This window comes from Antechinus flavipes, chromosome 4 (genome assembly GCF_016432865.1).
Source record: "Antechinus flavipes isolate AdamAnt ecotype Samford, QLD, Australia chromosome 4, AdamAnt_v2, whole genome shotgun sequence".
Classification (NCBI taxonomy): domain Eukaryota; kingdom Metazoa; phylum Chordata; class Mammalia; order Dasyuromorphia; family Dasyuridae; genus Antechinus; species Antechinus flavipes.
In genome coordinates this window covers 94653555-94677609 of record NC_067401.1, presented here as the reverse complement: position 1 = coordinate 94677609, position 24055 = coordinate 94653555, and the positions used below count along the sequence as shown (strand labels likewise).

General features: G+C 35.4%; 1 protein-coding gene across 4 annotated transcripts in view; it reads left to right on the top strand.

Moving 5' to 3' along the window:
* The first annotated feature begins 12075 nt into the window (after positions 1–12075).
* The window catches only part of LOC127559627 (galectin-8-like), a 37219-nt gene continuing 25239 nt past the window's right edge, over positions 12076–24055 (top strand). For 2 of the 4 annotated variants that reach the window (XM_051993549.1, XM_051993546.1), the window contains exons 1-4: positions 13652–13823; positions 15329–15453; positions 16150–16236; positions 19695–19783. In XM_051993549.1, the coding sequence (XP_051849509.1) occupies positions 16195–16236; positions 19695–19783 (131 nt within the window). In that variant the 5' untranslated portion in view covers positions 13652–13823; positions 15329–15453; positions 16150–16194. Of the gene's footprint in view, positions 12214–13651; positions 13824–15328; positions 15454–16149; positions 16237–19694; positions 19784–24055 lie in introns of those variants that run through there. The other 2 variants (XM_051993547.1, XM_051993548.1) reach the window with 2 other exon arrangements.

Genomic DNA, 24055 nt, shown 5'->3' with positions numbered 1-24055 from the left:
ATTCTCACAGATTACTGAGCATGGGCCCACCAGAATGAAGAAATATATATGTACTTCCTTTTTTTTTCTTATATAGCACTCTAGTGCAAGACTGAATAAATAAATCAATGACTGTGTGTACATATTCATAATTTAATTTTGCTTGCCAAATGTCTAGGTATTATAGCAGTTAGTGATTATGTGGATTGTTGTCCTTTATATTTGAAGAGGACCAAAATGACATCACTATGTCATTTTGTGTCCAACTATAGCTGATTATACCAATTTGAGTCTGAAGGTTCTGCCACAGGTCGGGCACAAATAGCCCATATGAACTTTGGGGGTGGAGATAGCTCTAAAATTTGTACATCTCATTTTTCTTTTGAGCTACTGCAATTCTACTTTGCTTATAGAGCACACAGCATCTTCTTTGATGTGGGGATGCCATGCTGGGCAGTTCTGTGCCAGCATCTCCCATGTCTCACAATAGATATTAAAAAAAATTCTTCAGAGAGATCTTGAAAGTGACCTTCATGTGAGTTCTCCATAAGATTACCATAAGATAATCTTTTAGGCAAATGTGCATTTGGCATTTGAAAGCATGGCCAGTCCATCAGAGTGATGCTCTCAGCAGTAGAATTTGAGTGCTTGGCAGTTTAAGTAGAGAAAGAACGTCAGAACCTGGTTCTTGATTTTATCAGATGATCTTCAGAATCAAATTAAGGCAAATCAAATGGAAGCAATGGTTCCACATATGGATAGTGCAGTACTGACTGGTGGAGAAGCTCTATTATCTTAGTTCCTTGTCCAGAATTTTACTGTCTTCAAAGAGTCTTCCTAAAATTCACTAGTAGCCATGACATCTATGGTGGATAGGTCAATTCACTTGTTCCTCAAAGAGCACAGTATGTCAGGTGAATAGATGGTTCAACAATACAGCTCCTCACGGGGCATGATGCCTCTGCTGAATATATGGCTTAATTGGGCTCACATATCACTAGACAAAGCCTCTCGAATACTTCTCTGCTCTTTCAGAAAGAACATATTCCCTTAACCTAGGAATGGCAGATGCCATTCCAATTCTGGTCTTTCAGGGCCTCAGCTTACATAATTGTTCTGCTTACACACTCCTTGGGGCAAAGTGCATAATTCTCTTTAAGCCTCAGTTTTCTCTTTGTAAAATGAGAGGAAATAATGCCTACCCTCTTTCTCTGACATTTATAATGCAGTAAGAGTGTTGTGTAAGTTACAGTATATTACCTAAATGCCAACTATTACTATTTGACAAAATGTAATGATATTATTCTTATATTATTATTAAAATAATAGTTCATTATGAAAAGGGTTAATAAAAATCTGGAAGCCTAGTGAAAGTGAGTTGCCTTGGCCCTAACTACCCTATTCAGAATGGCTATCATTAGCTGCTAAGATGTTTACCATTATCTTCTTTTGTCTTTTAGGAATATTGTTCAAATCAAGAAATTTGATTCCCAGTTGTTGTTGCTGTTGTTTCCTCTCCTCTTCTCTTTCCTCAATTACTTGAAAATAGTTATATATATATTTTTCTGTGCCTCAAGGAAAAACTAGACTTTAGAGCTGAGTAAGCACTAACTTTGAATTGTGGGGCATCTAGGGTCCTAGTTCCTTTGCAGGGGGTTGGGGGAGGGGATCCTACAAGTAATTACTGACAAATATTTTCTATTTCTCTGAATGTATCTTCCTTGAGGGACTTCTCAGTAGAGAAATAAACCATTTACCTCCTACTTTTTTTCTGAAATGACAGATATGGACGGCTAGGAAATTTATTTCCTTGGATAGTCTCTGTTTATAGTTCAATGACAAATACTATGTCACGGGAGAAACAAATGATGATTTTAAGAGATGGAGGCCACTTTTTGAAACCTGACGTTTATAAATGAAATATCCTAGCACTTTTCAGTGCCCAAGATAGATGATGATTTCCACCTGTACTTTTTCCAGTTAATGACTCTACTCCTTAAGTGGTTGTTCTTCTATGATTGCTCATTTATCCTTGCTCTCATCAGCTATAGAGTTTAATCAATCTGTGTCTCTTTTAAGCCTGTCCTTTCCTCCTCAAATCGAATAGTTTAGAAAGCCAATAAATTGTTCTAACATTAGTAACTAGGCTTATCTTAGTTCATCTAAGATACAAAGTAAGTATTTAATAAGACATTGAATGAATGAGTGAGTGAGTGAGTGAGTGAATTGAAGAGTGAATGTGAGGTGTGGTCAAATATGGTATCAATAATAAATAATTAACATTTTTAGAGCACTTAAAACTTTATAATGCGTTTTCCTTCCAACAATCTTATGAAGTAGTCAGGCAGTAAGTAAGGCACTTACTAAGTGCCTGGCACGATCCTAAGCATTGTAATTAGGATACTTGATCTCAAGCCCTAGATTCATTTATTTTTTTCTGAACATGAGAGTATTCTCAATCACATTTCCTTTCCTGTAATTGAATAGAATTTAAAAACAAATGCAAAAGATTCAGGTCTTCTAATCTTCTTATCTGCATCAACCATAATCTATCCAAAGTAAGAGATAAATGATGGATAGCTTTTGTCTTCCATTGCTAGAAAGGCCCTCAAATATATTGTTGGACCCCATATGATAGATCTATGAAAGGACATAGAAGAGAGTCATCCAGGTTGAGAAGGCACAAATAGATTGCTATCGGCATTGTAGGCAGAAGTACCCATAGTGATCAGGCTCAGTTGTTGAGTGTAATACTGGAGCCTACAGGGTAGACTGTGTATAAGATTTCAGCCTCTCTTCTTTATCTAACTATCCAACAAAGTAACTTTGATAGAAGTAAGAAGGGTTTACTTATTTTTATCAAATAGCATAAGACATTTAAAAGCACTTTATAAGCCCATGCAAATATAGGAATTTATTATTATTTTAATTAATATCAAAAGGTCATCGTCTGATCTATCTTGTACATATAAAAACACGGTCTCTTAATTCTGGCAAGATCAATTTTCCACATATGTATATTCATTTATAGAAAAATATACATAGATATAGATATTGAGAGGAAACAAGATTTTTCATTAGTCAGAATACAGCATCCTTATAAAAAGATTTTGCTATTGACATTTATAATAAAGTCAGGAATCTGAATTTGTTGAGTGGAAAGTCATAACCTATCTTCTTGGTTCACTTTTTCTAAGCCAGAGAGAACTTCAGAAATATCTACCTAAATTAGAGAGTTATTTGTAACAAAGGACTTTGCTCTCCTCCTAGACATGGGGGGGGGGGGAAGAGGGGGGAGGAAGAGGGGGAATATTTCATCTTAGCCTATGGCTATTCTGTTTGGCTTTTCTTAACTAAGTATATTGGCTATGCCAAAAAACAAAACAAAACAAAACAAAATAAAAAACAAAACAAAACAAACAAACAAACACCTGTTAACTTGGATTCAACAAGAAGTTCTAGCCATTATATTATAGCCCAGTGGTCTCAAACTCAATGAGAAAGAGAGACCATTAAACCCTACCTGAAGGATAGTTAGGTGGAGCAGCAGATAAAGTGTCAGAACTAGAGTCAGGAAGAGTCTGGGCAAATCATTTAACCCTGTTTACCTCAGCATGTTCATGTCTAAAATGAGCTGGAGAAAGAAATGGTAAATCCCTCCATTATCTTTGCCAAGAAAACCCCAAATGGGGACATAAAGAGTTGAACACAAATGAAAATGACTGAACAATAATAAACCCCACCTAAGCTCCCGAGGGGGACATTGATTTAGAAAACCATATATTAGCATTATTTATGTTCTATAATATTTTTAGAAAATATTTTTGATTATATCTTAATCTGATTTAGGCAGCACTTGGGAGAATTAGCAGTGCTGGCAATATTTTGACACCTCTAGTCCAGCAGACTGGAGCTCTATTGATCAGCTAGTAGTCCTAAAGAGATAAACCTAGAAGCTGGGAACAGGGAACAACATCCATCCAAGAGCAGCAGATCAATGCTCAATGTTGCCTCGTGTACTTTTCTAAAAGTTTTGGTTTTTACTCTATCCCTAATAATTACCATGGAACTATCAGAGACCAATCTGAAATTAGGCTCAGGGAGAGCATTTTGAGGCAATTCTCATCAAAACATATCACCAGTGGTCCTATAACATCAAAGGCATGAGTTGTTCCTCCATACACATGCCTTGTTCCTTATATATATGCTCTTTATTGTGCTCCTATGGATGCACATACACATACCATGTGTATTTATGGAACAGTTTGCCTTAGGTTTATAGGAGAAATGTTCTAGTGGGGTTTTTATTAAATAGCTTTTAATTAAAATTTTTTTTATTATATATAGCTTTGCTTTGAAATAATTTTGTGACCTAGGTAACAAGAAAATAAATAAAAAAACATTACTGGAGGCTTGGGAACTATAATTTTTAGCAAATGTAGACACATAGAAAACCCTAAATTTGGGATAACTATTCTAGGAGTCTCATAAGAGAAAAGTGGATGCCCTTCACACAAACACTTAGGTGTACATATAGACACATATGCTTATATATGTGTGTATAGGCACATGGGGCATCAGGTAGCACAATGCTGAACTTATAATCAAGAAGACCTGAAATACTCACACACATGAACAAATCAGTTACTTGTTCTTATCCCACTTCCTGATCCACAACATGGAGATCAGAACTCCTCTAGCACCAATCCAGTGGAGCAGTTGGGAGATTAAAATGACATAATGTATGACAAGCATTTTACAAATGTTAAACCATCATATAAATGTCAGTTATATGCAAATAAACAGTATTTATATTAGAGATTTAAGGTTTGTAAAGTGTTATATCTGTAAATAGAATTAAGTGATTCACCCAGAACAACAGAGCTAATAATTAAATGAGGCTAAATTTCTATGTGTATGTATATATACACATACATGCATACATAAATGTATATAAAATCTATTTATTAGATATATAAAATATTTTTATATGTGTACATATATTGTTGTTAATTTTTAAATCATGTCCAATTCTTTGTGACTTCATTTGGAGTTTTCTTGGCAAAGATGCTGGAATGTTTTGCCATTTCTTTTTTTAGTTCATTTTATAGATGAGGAAATCGAGGCAAACAGGATTAAGTGACTTATTTAGGACTACAACATTAGTAATTGTTTAAGGCCAAATTTGAACACTGGATCATGAGTCTTTCTCACTCCAGGCCCATATTCTATCTATTGCACCACCTGCCCTATATGTGTATACACACACACACACACACACATATATATACACATACACACCTATATATACATATATATACTTACACATATCTACACATACATGCATATATGTGTATATATGTATGTATACATATATATATATACACTATCCATTAATTTGAATAGTAACCCCTCAAGTGGGAAGGATGAATATAATACTGTTCTGAACATGACATCCCCTAAATATCTGCCAGCTAAAATCATAAATCTGAAAGATCTGAGCATTAAGATTATCATGCCAAGACTTCACCTTTACTGAATCTCAATTGTGCCATCTCTTTTCAGCCAAAGAAAACATTCAATTAAACTTATTTATCATTGCAACCTTACGTGGTTCAAAGGAAGCCCCTGGAACAAGACTAAGGGGAAAGTCTCATATAGCTCTTTAACCAAAACAGCTGCATTGTTAGCTATTTCATGATTAGCTTTCCATTGTCTAACTTCATTTCTAAACCATGCTGAAATTGATCATATATCCTTTAAACTTATCCTAACTCTCAATATTGTTGAGGCTGAGTTTAGTCACAGACTAATAATGGAATGATGAAGTTATGGGAATGAATTGTTAAACCATCCCATACTTTGTTTTCATCCTGTTTTTTTCAGAGATTTTCCACTGGAAAAAAGGTAAACAGGTTATTGTTGTTATTGTTGTTCTTGTTAGTTTTCCACCATTTATTCTTTTTTGGTCTCTAGATGTTCATTTGCTTGTGCCCCATTCATTACCATTTGCTCTGTCCCATAGCCATCCTTCCAGACATGATTGCCCTCCAAAAATTACACCTTTGCTGCTGTATTTGAATGTGCATGGTATGACAGCTGACACAAATATAGCACTTGAAATTTTGTATAGTACTGTATATACATTATTTTCTTTAAGCCTCTAACAACCCTGAAGGATAGTCTAAATCTAAAGATTATCCCCATTTTACAGCTGAAGAAGCTGAGGTTCACAGAAGTATTATTCACAGCAGTAATAAATATCTGAGTCAAATTCAGTTCTTCCTGATTTCAAGTCCATCATTGTATATCCCCTACACTACCTTCCTCCTCCCCCCCCCCGCCCCAATTCCAAGGAAGATGTGATGACCCACATTACAACCATTCCTACCATTGTTTGAATTTGTAGATTTTCTAGTTAATAAAAATAATGTTAAAAATAACTGTTTAATATTTCCTCCCTTTTCTCTCCATTTAGGCAAATCTTATGTTTTCATGGAATCAGTTCTTAGCACAAGGAGGCGCTCATGAGTAAGAAAAGAGCCATTCAAATTAAAGCCCTAACTACTGGGACCTTTAACAAATACTGAAGGAGGTGGGAGGAAAGGAGAGAATTTAAAAAGAATTTAAAATTTAAAATTTAAAAAGAAGACTTAAAAATAAATATTAAATTAAAATGTTAAAAAAGAAAGAAATCCAAATTCAAGGTCAAGACTAATATAACTTGAAGAATGTCCAGACTGAACATCTATTCTAAATTTAAAAAATAGTATTTCTAAGGACAGAAAAATAAAAGGAAAGAGACAAAAATCAGCATAGCTGATCAATGCATTGAAAACACTCTAAAATACGTGCAATGTATAACATTTATGGCTCTTCCCATATTCTCAAGGAGGTATGTGTGATGGGAAAGTCTTGTTATATGCTTTCTTTTATTTCTTTAATAATATTTGATTCTTCTAAATGCATGCAAAGATAGTTTCCAACATTCACCTTTGCAAAACTTTATTGTTCCAGTTTTCCCCTTCTTTCCCCCCTACTTCCCTCCCCTAGACAGCAAGCAATTCAATACTGGTTAAATGTGTAATTTTTCTAAACATATTTCCATATTCCTCAAGTTGCACAAGAAAAATCAGATCAAAAGGAAAAGAAGTTAAAAAAAATAAGAAAGAAAAAAAAAACCCAAGCAAACAAATGACAACAAAAAAGTGAAAATACTATGCTTTTATCCACATTCAGTCTCCATAGTTCTCTTTCTGGATATGGATGGCTCTTTCTATTCCAAGTCTGTAGAAATTGCCTTGAACCACCTCATTATTGAAAAGAGCCCCAAGTCCAGCATAGCTGATCATCACTTAGTCTTGATATTCTCTTTGTTTTATTTCTTCTGAGTCATGTTTGTTCTTTATAATTTCACCAGATTCACTTTTGATTTTTTAAACATTGTTGCTCTTTTCATTTACATTGTTACATATAGTACCCAATATACAATGTGTATATTGTTTCTTGGCTCTAGAAGATACATTTTAAGTAAATCTAGGCTCTTGACTCCCAACCTCTTCCTATGTTTCTTTTAAAAAAGAGCCCAGAAATCCTCCCCTCCTCCCCCTTTAATAGGCTAAACATGTGAACCTATTGGGCAGGGAGTGGTGCTAATCACACCTTTCACTCCACCCATCCTGGTACCTTCTTCCTGAGATCCCTGGAGTGACTGCCAATGGGAATGACATCTGGGCTACCTCTCTGATCCTAGGCAGAGCTAGATCAAACTTGTGAATAAAACTAACTAACTGATTAAGACTGACAGCATGTTACATTCCATTTTCCTTTTCTCCAGTGCATCATTTTTCTATACTGCCTAAAAATGCGGAAATTGGAATTCTGTGAGAGAGACAAAAGAATTGCACCAAGAGAGAACAAGAAATTGCCCCTTGCAAATATAAGAGAGTTATTCATCATCTCCTCCACCTGTTGATGTTTAAAAAGAGGCAATCATCTTTGTAAACTCATGTAATATAATCAGTGAATAAATCCTAGAAGGAAAAATTGGGCTAAATTGTACATTGAGGCATTAGTCAATAAGGTTAAATCTTTTTGTGAAATGGAAATGTCAACATGAAACTTCATTTCCCATAATGCCTGGGGCTAAAAGAATATTAATCATTGGTTCACTTTCTCTAGAATATATTTCCCCGTGGGCTGTTATGTGCCTGTCTGATGACATTACTAGGTAGAGAACTGGGAACTGTGCCCCCAGATTGGAGGTTTTAAAGGAATCCATTGGATGTAGATAATATACCAAGGGAGAGACAAGCCAACAGAGACCATGTGAAGCAGTATAACCATTGTGCCTCTGAGAACAGGAGTTATAACTGCACCATCATACTTCAGAGTTAAGGCAAAAAGTTTCAGTTTTCAAATCTATTGCAAGAAATGGCTGAAAAGGAGGGAATGAACATAAACATTTATACAGCACCTACTATGTCTTAGGCACTATATGATTATCTTATTTGATCTTCACAAAAACCCTGGAAGGTGGTAGAGGAAACTGAGGTAGACAGGTTAAGTCCCACTACTAGTGTCTGAAGTTGGATCTTCCTAACTCTAGGTACTCTACCTTCCTTCTATTTACCTAGCTGCCTCAGGCTGATGAGACTGTATTCTGAACATTTATCAATGAAGCTCTGAGATCAGATGATATCATATATATATAAAGCATTTTGCAAACCTTGATATGCCACATAATTATTAGTGATAATGATCATCATGGTGGTGGTAGTGGTGATGATGATGATGATGATGAAGTGATAGTCATACCATTTTAGTAGAGAATCGGGAATTGGAAAAATTAGATTGAAAATCTCCTGGACACATAGGATATTTTATTTATTTTTTGATTTCCCTTCCTTGTCTTTTTCCCTCTGCCTTTTTTTCATCTTAGTCAAGGTCTTAATAAAATCTTGTTTGCCTTAGTTCTTCATGTGCAAAATGAGCTGAAGAAGGATGTGGAAGATCATTCCAGTATCTTTGCCAAGAAAACCCCAAATGAGGTCACAAGAATTGGGCATGACTGAAAATTAACTAACCTAACCATAACAAAATACTTAATAAATATTGGTGGACTCATTATCCTTTATCTATTGGATTTGAGTATTGTTTTAGGATATAGCAAGGGAGAGAAACTTTGCATTGAATGGGGATTTGGCATGTATTCACTAATCTGTTTTTCCCAAACAGCCACACTGATTTAGGGAGTAGCATGGTATACAAACATTATGTTTAATAAGAGGTTTTTGAAATATCCATACAAAACATTATGTTAAATCATACAAACATTATGTGATTTTTAAAAATACCTCTTTGAAATTAATATGACTTGACACCAATATTTTTCTTTGCAGAATTCATAGTCCATTTAAAGGAATTTGTAACAATTTGCCTTTTATGAACACAAATGTGTATAGAATGTCCCATTAGTCTTAGTATATGTTGGATTACCATATTGTCGTTATTAAAGAGTTTGTTGGTTTTCACTGGGATTGTGTGTAATAAGTTTATATTGGAGACATTATGAAGAAAAAGAAAGAAAGAAAGAAAGAAAGAAAAGAGGGAGGGAGGGAGGGAGGGAGGAAGGAAGGGACAGAGGGAGGGAGGAAGGAAAGAAAGAAAGGAGGGAGAAAAGAAAGAGGGAAGGAAAAAAGGAAAGAAGGAAAGAAGGAAGGAAGGAAGGAAGAGTTATGGAGTACATAAAAACTGAAGCAAAACAGAATTTATTCGAGAGAAGACCCTTCCATCTCCTTATTGCCAGTAACATCATTGGCTTAACAAATTAACAGTCAGCACTGGATAAATCTGAGATGATTTTAATAAAGTAGTGTGATGCTGACTGACAGTCAGCCAGTGATGACAGGCAATACTGGGATACTGAAAAGAGTGCTGAACTCATCCTTTCTTCCTGTTCTCCCTCCCTTCCCCACTTCCTGATTTAATATAAGAATTAAAGTCATAGGTAGCATAGACTGAGGATTTGCAAAGTGTCCTCAACTGTTGAGGAAATCTGGAAACGATAGTGGACTTCATTGAAATCATAATTATTTTTCTTTTCTTATTGTCCCATGAGTAACTTGGAGAAAGAAAAAGATAGACTTCCAGGTAGTACTTGGGTACTTCTAAACGGCACATATCAATCCAACAATGACTATAACACTTTCCTGAATAGAAACTTCGATTTTTTTTTGAAGGGTTCTATAAACACTAGTTATCATTATTGTCACTGTCAGTTGTCATTGTTAAAATGTGAACTCCTCTTTGGCATTGAAGGCTTTTTCCATTTTAAAATTTTAAAGCCTATTACCAGTAATTGCAGTCTATCTTTCCATAATAATTTCACATTACTATTCTCCCTTAGCAATTATACCTTCCAACCAAACTTCCCTACTGGTTTCTTCCCATCCATACACAACATACTATCTCCTTTTGTGTCCTTGAATAAGCTGTAACATTGTCCTTCTTCTCCTCCACTTTTTACATGGACTTACTACACAAAAGGTTACAAAGTTCAAAATTGAGCCTTAATTAAAGGCTCAATTCAAATGCCAACTCTGACAAAGGCCTTCCTTGATGTCCCACATAATGGACCAGAACTCTGGAGAAATATACTTAAGGTTCAGTATGATTGATTTAGTCCTATAGCAAGGTGTTAACTCAGTGAAATTGATAAGACAATGGTTACAGGTACTTAGTATTTAATATAGTTCTGCAAGATTGACACCTATTCTACAAGACTGACACCTACGATGATGTAATTATAATAGAGTTTATAAGCCAATATTTTCTGTCTGCCTAATTCTCATCTTTGACCCTATATTAGTTGTGTGACCTAAAAAAAATCATTTAATATCCTAGTACTTTAGACAGCTTTCTAAGACTATAAATTGCAGAAATGCTATCTATTTGCATGTGTCAAACAAGTTCTCCTCACTAGTGAAATAACAAGTATAACTCCCTTTGCCCTATCTGGTATATACTTTCCCAGGACAAATGCTTAAATTCTTTGAGAAAAGAGAGTTTATCTTTTTCCTTTGTCCACAGTCTTACATAATAGGTATTTAAATATTTGTTGAATTAAGTAGTTACTAAATGACTGTTGTGCCTCAGAAGATTGTGCTCAGCATTGGTGATAGCCCCTACCTCATGAAGCTTGTGCTTTAATAATAATGCATGCTTTAATACTGTTATGCAAACTTCAACCTTTCTAGCTACAGGAGTTATGGGTTAGATTTAGGTTTTATGTAAATTAAAACTTCCTAACAATCAGTGTTCTCCAAAAATGAGAATGGGATAGCTGGGGAGGTATTTGGATGAATCCTTGGGCATGAGGAGATTACTCTTCCCAGTCTAGATTTGATGGCTCTGAGGGTCCTTCCAAAAGTGAGATTCCGTGCTTTCCTTTTTTGATGAACTTTAAGAATAGCTGTGGCTGAAAAAGTCATTACCTTGAGGTCAGTCTAGAGATCCTTTCTGAGGTCCAAATCTGAACACATGTTCCTATGATTTACTTAATACTTTGACATACACAAAGCAGTACAAATTTGAAGCAATAAAAATCTGTTTCTATATGAGAATGATTGTGGCTGAAAAAGTCATTACCCTGAGGCTAATCTAGGGATTCTTCCCGAGCTCCAAATCTGAACATATGTTCCTATGATTTATTTAATACTTTGACCCAGCAAGTTAGGTAGTACAAGTGTTATTACTCCTATTTTATAGATGAGAAAACTGAGGCACAGAAAAAAAAAAAAAAGATGAAGTGTATATTAGGGATATACAGCTGGTCTAAGTCAACCCAAATTCTAGGTCTAACTCTCAGCCCAACATTTTTTTGTTTTTTTAAATTGCATTTTGCTTTCCAACAAGACATATCCCCATTTCTCTGATTTTGTCCAATATAGGTAGCGCTCAAGATCTTATCTAGCCCTGAGATTCTCTAATTCTATGACATATAGCCCAAGGTTCTAGAACCCTGTGTCTTGAGTGCTGCTAGAGAGTTCCAGGGGAACCAATGAGATATATTTTCTAGGAAACTTTGGAGAAAGTTCTCTTCTTAAGGATTCTTCTCTGGCAGCATCAGACTTGTAGAGAAGATGGGGTGTGTTGAACCTGACTTAGGAAAGATGGATGAAATAAAAGAAAATCAACCTGGCCAAATTGAAGAGGATTAATCTAGAAAAGGAGGTAAGACGCATGAAGTTACCAAAAAGATGTTGAGTTATGGTTTAGCAAGTGAACTTAACCAAAAAAACAAGGGATAGAAACAGAAAAAGAAAAAAGGGGGGGGAGGACAAGAAAAAAAAATCTGATTTTAATGATATCTCTCTCCTCTAAATTCTTGTGAGTTATTTTTAATGACATTCATTCCACAATTAGTCATGTACAGCCTTGCAACATCTCTTCTATTGTCTGACTCATTCAAACTTTTCACCATCATTTAACTAGTCCCATGACTTGTTTTTCCATCTAAAGGTTAGGTGCTACTGGGATAAAGGTTTTGTCTTTCTCTGGAGCCTCACGGCACTCAGAACATGAGATCATCAATAAATATATGAATTTTGAAAGTGGAATAAGAAAATAAAGCAAAGTCCAGACCCTAATGGGAATATTTAGCAGTATTTGTTCTCTGGAAGGAAAAAAGTACAAATTCTCTGATCTTTTGTTGCTGAGGCAGTTGGGGTTAAGTGACTTGCCCAAGGTCACACAGCTTTAACACAACCTTTAACAACAACAACAAAAATTCAATTTGTAATAATTTAGAAAAATTTCAGATGTAGCAATTAAAAGTTCATTAATGAACTTAGAGAGAATGAATAGGGGACAGCCAGATTGTGAGGGATTCAGAAAAGAGTTGGAGAGTTCCAGTTTCAATCCAGTGTTTTTCCAGTATACAGTACTGCCTCTCAAAGTAACTGTCTCTGGCTACTAGATTCTCTGTAAGAAAAATAAAAAGCCTCTGCATATCTGATTATGAGTATATTTTTCTTTTGCAGGTTTCTTTTTATCTTAACATTTGAGTGTGACAGCAGTTAACACAATGTCAAATTATGGAGGGACATAGCAGTCTAAATTGTATTAAGTATGATTTCTTGTTTCTGCTCTAATGACAAAAGAATCCAGAATCACTTCAATAAAAAGTAAAGAAAAACAAACTATAAATACAGAGAGGCAGACAGATCATTCACTAGGAAAGCAACTGACCACTGCCACCATCAATTTGAGATGGCTAAGCTAAAATGATACACTCAGGGCTGGTGGCTGGTGTTGCCTTGTTCAAAGGACCTTTGGCCTTCAGTGGTCAGCTGTCCTGGGATTCTCAGAAGCGAGTGAGCTAGTTCTAGGATGCTAAAGAAGAAGGGGCAAACTACCCATCATGCTCCTTTTAAATCTATCTCCGTTCCATCACGTCTGCCTCCAGTTAGAGAACAGACCTTCATGTATCACAAATTTGTTTATTATTGTTTCTAATAACACGTTCCTATTTTTCTGTTGATGTCCCTTGCTCATTTTGAAACTAGATCTGTCAGATTTCTAGGAAGTTTAGCTTAGGTAACAGCTGCTCATTGGGCGGTGAGCGAAGGAAGGAAAGGCAGAGGATTATAGACTTCCTTAGCTCTGCATCTGGACGTTGACGTCACTGTGGAGGGACGCGTGAACCAGGAACTGAAAGCAGTTTTTTTTTTTTGGTTTTCCTTCGCCACCCGTACACAACTAAGTTATGCCACCAGAAGATCACAAACTTGCTGGACGAACAGGCTTCTGCTGGGATCTCCTGGAGGGCTGAGTAACGCAGGGTAAGTTAGGGAGAGAAATTGATCTTTCTGCAGCTATGATGACCCTGCTGTAGCCATTGTGGGACTGAGGGGGAGGGAAAGGGGGGATTTATACAGGATTAAATCTGTGGGCAGCGCCTTCTGACTGTCAAAGCAAGATAATGAAAAGCGTTTGGAAAACGTCGTTACCGAAACTCAGTATTTATTTGTTTGGGTCTGGCTGCCATTGCTGAAGAATTTTCTCCGTTCTAGGTCTAATAGCAAGTTACTTCTCAACAGGGAAGGTGGGTAACCTGCAATGCAATTAGACTTCTTGCCTCTGATAGGAGGGAACATTTCCAGCACGTAGTATTCCCCACAATCCCACAAAACCTCCTTTTACGTCTCAGAAAGTGGTTTTGTTTAGCAAAGAAGTTTTACATTTTAAAGAAAAACTGTTAACAAAGACAGTAGTGGTGATGGATGGATGGATATTGGGGAAGATAAAAGATCTTGCTAAGGCTGCTCTTAGTCCGTCTCAATTCAGTTTGCACCGAAATATCATTAAATGTAAAATTTTCTCCAGCTTCCCCATCATCTCAATCTTTCTTCTCTTTATTCTCCTATGGGAATAGTATTCATTTCCCCAGTCCTTGTGTGGTGAAGGACCCCAGATCTCAGAAATCAATTAGTCCAATCCATCCCACCCCCAACCCTCTATACAGATAGAAAACTTAACTTAGGTGGCTTGCACACAAAGCAAGTGACATCAGAACTAATATTTGAACCCAACTCTAGTGCTAGTGTATTTCCCCCACTGCTCCCTAACTTATCTAAGAAAGCCAGTATTTGCTGGAATATAACAGTACTCCTTTACAGCTAGTTTCATGACAGCAACCTAGACTCTCTGTTAATTATCTTTCTTTCCAAAAGCATATGACCTCAGCCAGTGAGTCATCTTGTGGTTAAAATTTAAAAAATAAATAAAAAATTAAAAGCGAAAGTCAGGAAGCCCTTTTCCTCTCCTGACTTACAGGAAACTCTAGTTTATGGTTCATTGTGTTGAAGGAATATAGTGGAAATAATGACTGTGTTTGGTTCCTCCCAAGGTAATCCAGTTAAAATAAATCTTTCATCAAAAGAAAAGTTTATGGAATATGCCTTTAAGTAGGTCTTAACTTGTAAAGGTAAGAACTTTGGAGAAATATACTTAAAGCTCAGTATGATTGCTTTAAACGAGGTGTTAACTCAGTAGAATTGATAAGACTATAGTTTTCTAGTTTTAGCATAGTTCAGAAGTACATGTACTTAATACTTAATATAGTTCCACAAGTTGACACCTATTCTACAAGATTGATGATGTATATAACAGCCAACAAGGACTGGGAGACAGACATTCCATCTCCCACCATCGTGGTGGCGGCTGGCCTGTCCTCCTTCATTTCTCTACTGAGACCAAGTCCCCTCTGAAGACCACTAGAAAGCTTGCTGAGCACCAGGTGAAGGAGACAATAAAGACTTTTGGACTTTATCCCTGGCTATTCTAGTGGTGATTATTCTGCTGAAAACAAGGCTGGTCCCGAGACCTCCAGAAAGCTAATCAGAACATTACATAGTGGGGCCTGATCGGGGACTAAGGAACCACATCCCACTGACAAGACTTGGAAAGAGAGTGAGTACAAAAATAGACAAGCACGTTTTTAATTTAAAAAAAAATGTCTGAGTCTCATGAATCTTATTTGGACCTTGGACTTCCCCTGCCAAATGAACTTGCCTGTATTGGTAAAGAGATAGAAAAAACAACCAAGCAAAAAGCCAAAGCTTCACTTGATTGGCTTTCTTATTTTTCCCCAGTTACTGCTTCTGATAAATTCTGCAGGTATTTAGAGGCTTTGGCTTAATTGTTGTTTGATAATACATTTCTGTGTTTTTCAAGTTTATTAAACCCTATGTTGTATGGTATGTATTGGTTTCTAGTATTTAAAGTAGAGGAATTTCATTTGTGAATAAACTAGGTAAAGATTTGGAACAACTCTTTAACTTGAGGCCGAGGGCACTGTGTTCTTTTAAGTATGATTAGTAACAAGAATCTTGCATGAAAAAGAGCTATGAATGGAGAAAAGTGGTGAATCACCATTAGAATGAAAGGTCCATGAGAGTAGGGATTGTTTCTTTCTTTGTATTTATAACTTCAGTGCTGAGCATAGGATTTGGCATATAAGGATGGGCTTGATAAATGCTTGTGATTAATTATTTGATTGAATATTTTTATCTCCATTTGTGTTTTTTAAAATTTTATTTTGTATTGGGAGAATTCCTTAAGTTTTCACCAGATGCAATTTCAAATAAAACATATTTAAATCCATAGGTCACTGATAGAAGAGAAGAGGCAACAACCAATTGGAAAGACAACATGATGGTCTCAAATAACCTACAAAATGTCGTCCACAATCCGGTAACTTAAGTTAGTTTTTATTTATGGAGAGAGTACTATTTAATATGGCTATGTTTAGTTTATTTATGAGTATGTGAATGAAATCAGGAATTATCTAATGCCAAAAAGTTCATCTTACCCAAGAAATATAATTTCTGTCCTACATGGTTTTCATTAGACATTTAGTAAAGAGCAAAATTAACAATTGCATCAGCTCCTCTCATCCTTTCTTGTTAATAGTTGAGGGGACAGGAAGAATCTATTCATAGGATCATAGCTCTAGAGCAGGGGTCCTCAAACTTTTTAAATAGGGGGCCAGTTCACTATCCCTCAGACTGTTGGAGGGTCGGACTATAGTAAAAACGAAAACTTTGTTTTGTGGGCCTTTAAATAAAGAAACTTCACAGCCCTGGGTGAGGGGGATAATAGTCCTCAGCTGCCGCATCTGGTCTGCAGGCCATAGTTTAAGGACCCCTGCTAGAGCATCAGAAACTAGCTAGTCTGACCTCCTTTTACAGAAGAGAGGATTGAGACTCATTGAAACATATTCCAAAGTCACACATATAATAAATAGTTGAGTCAATATTTGAATTCAGGACTTCCTCCAAATATAACAGTCTCATCACCGCACCACAATGAAAGTTGGGGGGAAAGAGAGGATATAAATAAAGGGCCTTCCCAAGGCACAGTAGAGTTAGTTATCCTCTAAATTACTGGGGATTGGCTACATCTTAAGTAGGTAGGTAGTTAAATAGGTAGAGATAGAGGTAGACAGACAGATAGCAACAGAGAGATAGAAATAGGTACACATAGGTAGAAAAAGAGAGAAGTGGAAATAGGTAGATAGGAAGATAGAGATAGGTAGAGAAAAAGATGGAGGATAGGTAGGTGGAAATAGAGAGAGATGAGTAGAATGATTTGTATAGACAGAGAAGCAGCAGCCTAGATAAGTAGAGACAAATATAGATAGAAACAGACAGGATAGGTAAATATATAATAGATGGAGAAAGAGAGAAAAAGAATGTCTAACAGGAAAATTTTTGAATTTATGTAATGATAAGACCATTAAGAAATCAACTGGTTGTCACATTTTTCATGCTGAGAGGTATTTGTGTGTTTATTGTATCATGACTTTTATACTGTAACAACTCAGTACAATAAAAGAAAAGCTCAGTGTAGAAGTCAAGGGAAAATGATCTTTAACAAAAACAATTTTCCACTTCTACTCCCAAGATAATATTTCTATTTTTTAATCAACACTATTTTTCAGGGTCTTGCTAGACAATATATGGATTAGATAGAAAGTCTATGTAGATCATTTACTTCTTTCTTACCCTTAGCCTTTGGGAGAGATCTCTGTTTCAAAGTATAATAAAAAAGCTGGACTATTTGAAATGAATGGCTAAAACTTCCATGAACTGATGCTGAGTGAAATGAGCAGGACCAGGAGATCATTATATATTTCAACAACAATACTATATGATGATCAATTCTGATGGACATGGCCATCTCCAGCAATGAGACAAACCAAATCAGTTCCAATAGAGCAGTAATGAATTGAACCAGCTACACCCAGCGAAAGAACTCTGAGAGATAATTAGGAACTATTACATAGAATTCCCAATCCCTATCTTTTTGTCTGCTTGCATTTTTGATTTCCTTCACAGGCTAATGGTACACTGTTTCAAAGTCCGATTCTCTTTGTACAGGAAAATAACTGTTTGGATATGTATACATATATTGTATTTAATTTATATTTTAACATATTTAACATGTATTGGTCAACCTGCCATCTGGGGGAGGGGGTGGAGGGAAGGAGGGGAAAAATTGGAACAAAAGGTTTGGCATTTGTCAATGCTGTAAAATTACCCATGCTATACTTGTAAATAAAAAACTATATATTAAGAAAAAAAAAAAGAAATGAATGGCTAAAATAAAATCCTTGAATCTGATTTATTATTAAATAAGTACAATACTGAATGCCCATAATTCACTATAGTTCTTCCTCTGTCTGGTTTGCATATGACTGTCCTTGAAGTCTGAAGAACAAAGCAAAGCTATGAATAGGACAGATAATCCATTAGAGTGATTTATGATATAGACTTGGAAAAGTTGTGGCTCCTATTCTCATAAATGTATAATTTCAGATACTATAACAACTCAGTATATAATGAATACTTATACTGTGCTTAGCTAGGTGCTGTAGTGGATAAAATAATTTTACTCTTTTAACTTGTGTATTGAGTTTCAAAGTTTTACTCTTGTAATCCTTGTAGTAGATGGACAATGCAAATTGTAGTTATCATAAAATCATAGAAAGCAAAATGTAAGTTGTGTATCTGGCTTTTCCTTCCTTATTCATTATACATTTTTTCTATAAGTAGCATCTTAAGAATATTTCCAGTACTACAATGGGAATGAATTAGGCTCATTTTTTCTCTCCATTCAGAGTTAGTCAAAAAGGTACAGAAGGCAATAACAAATTTGTTACTTTACATCTCAGATTTGGCAAACATTCCCTATTGCTATTGGATTCATTGAATTACTACAAAATATATAAGGATGGTGCCTTTGAGAAAATGACATGGCCATAGACCTCAGAGAGTTCATATGCTAAAATAGCCCCCAAACCCTCTAAATATAAACATCTCACCCTGCCCTGTAGTCACAATTTTTTTTAAATTTCCGAGGCTTATTTTTTCCAAACTTATTCCTTCCACTAGAACACAATCATATTCTCATTTTGTTTTAATTTTGCTTCCAAAAACACGTCTCCTTTATCTTATTAAAAAAAATTTCTTGTATTTGATGCTGCTATCTTTTCGGCTACTGAGCATTTCTTTTGTTTAACAATTATTTATTAAGCTCCTATATTTTTATAAGGCATTATGCTAGATTCTGAGAATTCTCAGAAAGATTAAAAAAACATGGCACTCCCCTTAAAGACCTTTTTAATGGGAGATATACACAAAATAAGTATATTGCAAAAATTAGTAATGGAGAAAAATGTTGAAATAATGTTTAAGGAGTAAGAGAACACGTTTAGATGCAAAAATCAAAAAAGTTTACAGGGAGGAATGGTTCCTATCAGCCTTTGGCCATGATCCTGCGCATTGGAGAATCTTGGTTTAAGCCCATCCCTCAAATTTTTCTGCTTCCTATGATAGGAGTGGGCAGGAGCTGATTACATACCTGGGATCAATTAAGAGGGGTTCTAAAAGATAAAAAAGATGGGGAGGCAACTAGTTGGCTAAGTTTTGCACTTTGAGAAGCCAAAACAATTTAGAAAAATTTGGCTACCAGTATTCACTGGTAAAAGCATAGTTTTTAGAAGTGACATAGACCTTAAATATCACCTGTACTTAGTTTAGTTTCTCACTCAACATCCAAATTTTTGGCTGATATCATTTAATAAAATAATTTCTTTTATTATTTACATAAATGCATAAGTGAGAGAAAACTGTTTTCTTCTTCCTTAGGTGATTCCGTATGTTGGTACACTTTCTGAGGAGCTGGGGTCTGGGAAATTGGTTATTATCCATGGTTGTGTGCCCAGTGATGCAGACAGGTAACCTTCTCTCCTGATGTATACTTGCTCAGTGTCCTCTGCCTTGCTTTTGTTAGAAGGGAAAAGAGAAGAAAGAAATTGAATTTTTGTGGGTAAGAGCAAAAGGAAAAAATATTAGTAAAGACCATTATATTTCTTGCTCTTTCTCCTTGTGAAGTTAATCTGATTAGTAACAATTTCATATTTGTAGCACTTTGTAATTAAAAATCACTTTCACATATTATTTTAGAAACTTGGTGAAAAGATAGACTAAAGAAAGGAAGATAGACAGAGGTAGACAGACCAATTAAGACATTATCACAGTAGGAGTAGATGAAATCACTAGGGATATAAGTTTTTTTTTTTTTTTCTCAATAGTATTTTATTTTTTGAAATACATGTAAAGATAGTTTTCAACATTCATTCTTTTTTGAAAAATGTTTAATTTTTATTTTTTCCAATTTTATGCAAAGATAGTTTTAAACATTCACCTTTGCAAAACCTTGTGTTCCAAATTTTTTTCCCTCATTCCCCTGCCAATCCAATATAAGTTAAATATCAGCATTCATTCTTGTAAGACTTAGTGTTTCTTCCTTCCCTGAGAAAGGGGAAAAAAAACAAGCAAACAAACAACAACAACAACAACAAAGTGAAAATACTATGCTTTGGTCAACATTCAGTGTCCATAGTGCTCCCTCTGAATTCAGATGGCATTTTTCATTCCAAGTCTACTGGAATTGCCTTGAATTGATTTATTGCTGAGAAGAGCCAAGTCCATCATAGCTGATGAGGGATAACTTTAGAAGAAGAAGAGGACCTACTGCAGAACTTTGCCTTCTCTGCCTGAGAAACAGGGAAGTTATTGGAATTTTATCCAAGGTTGTACAAAACAGGAGACTAAGGACTTGGGACCTGAGTTTAGGTCTTCTAATTCTATGTTATCATCCAGGATAAAAACAATTTTGAAAGTAGAGTTCTTCAAAAACAATTACCTCTTTATTTAGCATTTTCTAATGAGCCACCAGAACAATTTTCATCAAATTTCTCATAGATACATTTTTTAAAATCTTACTATTTCCATGCTTCCCTCAAACTTCGTAGATTAGCATTTGCTTAACTGCTGATCAATTTACCAGAAAATTTCATAAGTCATTTTTATATATCCTGGTGATTTTTTCTGGTCAAATATTATGTTCTTTGCTTATTCTCAAGGAGATTTTGAGTTCTTGTATTCATGGAGGGGGTGATTTTTTTTTTTTGTCAGTTAATGTAAGATAGAACTTTCTGTTGTATGATGCTAACCACTATGATAAGTATTTAGTAGGTTATTATTATGGTTATCATCATCATCTCTTACTTTAACTTTCAATAGGGTTCAGATGTAAGCATTCATGGGACTTTCCACTTCTTGTTGTTTGGTTGTTTCAATCCTGTCTCATTCTTAATGATCTCATTTTGGATTTTCTTGGCAAAGGTATTGCTGTGTTTTTCCATTTCCTTCTCCAGCTCATTTTGCAGATGAAGAAACTAAGGCAACCAGGGTGAAGTGCCTTGTCTGGGGGCCCAGAGCTAGTAAATGTCTGAGGCCAGTATTGGACTCAGAAAAATAATTCTTCCTGACTCTCCAGGTCTGGTACTCTGTTCACTGAACCAACCCACTGCCCAGACTTATTGCATAGTTGAATAAAATAGCTGCTTTTTTTGAGTTAAATAAAAGAAGTTTTAGGATGTAAGCTCAATCTCCATAGGTTCATGTCCCATGAAAATACTTAGCATGGCAGTTAGAATCACATAACAGAGTTCTATCATTTCTTTTTTTTTTTTTTTTTTTTTTATAAAATTTTTTTATTTAATAATTACATTATATTTACACTCATTTCTGTTCCGATTTTTTTTTTCCCCTCCCTCCCTCCACCCCCTCCCCTAGATGGCAAGCAGTCCTTTATATGTTGGATATGTTGCAGTATATCCTAGATACAATATATGTTTGCAGAACCGAACAGTTCTCTTGTTGCGTAGGGAGAATTGGATTCAGAAGGTATAAATAATCCGGGAAGAGAAACAAAAATGCAGATAGTTCACATTCGTTTCCCAGTGTTCTTTCTTTGGGTGTAGCTGCTTTTGTCCGTCATTTATCAATTGAAACTCAGGTCTCTTTGTCAAAGAAATCCACTTCCATCAAAATATGTCCTCATACAATATCGTTGTCGAAGTGTATAATGATCTCCTGGTTCTGCTCATTTCACTTAGCATCAGTTCATGTAGGTCTCTCCAAGCCTCTCTGTATTCATCCTGCTGGTCATTTCTTACAGAACAATAATATTCCATAACATTCATATACCACAATTTACCCAGCCATTCTCCAATTGATGGGCATCCATTCATTTTCCAGTTTCTAGCCACTACAAACAGGGCTGCTACAAACATTTTGGCACATACAGGTCCCTTTCCCTTCTTTAGTATTTCTTTGGGATATAAGCCCAATAGAAACACTGCTGGATCAAAGGATATGCACATTTTGATAATTTTTTGGGCATAATTCCAGATTGCTCTCCAGAATGGTTGGATTCGTTCACAACTCCACCAACAATGCATTAGTGTCCCAGTTTCCCCGCATCCCCTCCAACATTCATCATTATTTTTTCCTGTCATCTTAGCCAATCTGACAGGTGTGTAGTGGTATCTCAGAGTTGTCTTAATTTGCATTTCTCTGATCAATAATGATTTGGAACACTCTTTCATATGAGTGGTAATAGTTTCAATCTCATCCTCTGAAAATTGTCTGTTCATATCCTTTGACCATTTATCAATTGGAGAATGGCTTGATTTCTTATAAATTTGAGTCAGTTCTCTATATATTTTGGAAATGAGGCCTTTATCAGAACCTTTAACTGTGAAAATGTTTTCCCAGTTTGTTGCTTCCCTTCTAATCTTGTTTGCATTAGTTTTATTTGTACAAAGGCTTTTTAATTTGATGTAATCGAAATTTTCTATTCTGTGATCAGTAATGGTCTCTAGTTCATCTTTGGTCACAAATTTCTTTCTCCTCCACAAGTCTGAGAGATAAACTATTCTATGTTCCTCTAATTTATTTATAGTCTCGTTCTTTATGCCTAGGTCATAGACCCATTTTGATCTTATCTTGGTATATGGTGTTAAGTGTGGGTCCATGCCTAATTTCTGCCATACTAATTTCCAATTATCCCAGCAGTTTTTTATCAAATATGAATTCTTTTCCCAGAAGTTAGGGGCTTTGGGTTTGTCAAACACTAGATTGCTATAGTTGACTATTCTGTCTTGTGAGCCTAGCCTTTTCCACTGATCCACTAATCTATTTCTTAGCCAATACCAAATGGTTTTGGTGACTGCTGCTTTATAATATAATTTTAGATCAGGTACAGCTAGGCCACCTTCATTTGATTTTTTTTTCATTAATTCCCTTGAGATTCTCGACTTTTTATTGTTCCATATGAATTTTGTTGTTATTTTTTCTAGATCAATAAAATATTTTCTTGGAAGTCTGATTGGTATAGCACTAAATAAATAGATTAGTTTAGGGAGTATTGTCATCTTTATTATGTTCGCTCGGCCGATCCAAGAGCACTTAATATTTTTCCAATTATTTAAGTCTGACTTTATTTGTGTGGAGACTTTTTTATAATTTTGCTCATATAATTCCTGACTTTCCTTTGGTAGATAGATTCCCAAATATTTTATGGTATCAACAGTTATTCTGAATGGAATTTCTCTTTGTATCTCTTGCTGTTGGGTTTTGTTGGTGATGTATAAAAATGCTGAGGATTTATGGGGATTTATTTTGTAGCCAGCTACTTTGCTAAAATTATGAATTATTTCCAATAGCTTTTTGGTAGAATCTCTGGGGTTCTCTAGGTATACCATCATATCATCTGCAAAGAGTGATAGTTTGGTTTCCTCATTGCCTACTCTAATTCCTTTTATATCTTTCTCGACTCTTATTGCCGAGGCTAGTGTTTCTAATACGATATTAAATAATAATGGTGATAGTGGGCAACCTTGCTTCACTCCAGATCTTACTGGGAAAGGTTCCAGTTTTTCCCCATTGCATATGATGCTTACTGATGGTTTTAAATATATGCTCCTGACTATTTTAAGGAAAAGTCCATTTATTCCTATGCTCTCAAGTGTTTTTATTAGGAATGGATGTTGGATTTTATCAAATGCTTTTTCTGCATCTATTGAGATGATCATGTGGTTTTTGTTTGTTTGGTTATTGATATAGTCAATTATGTTAATAGTTTTCCTAATATTGAA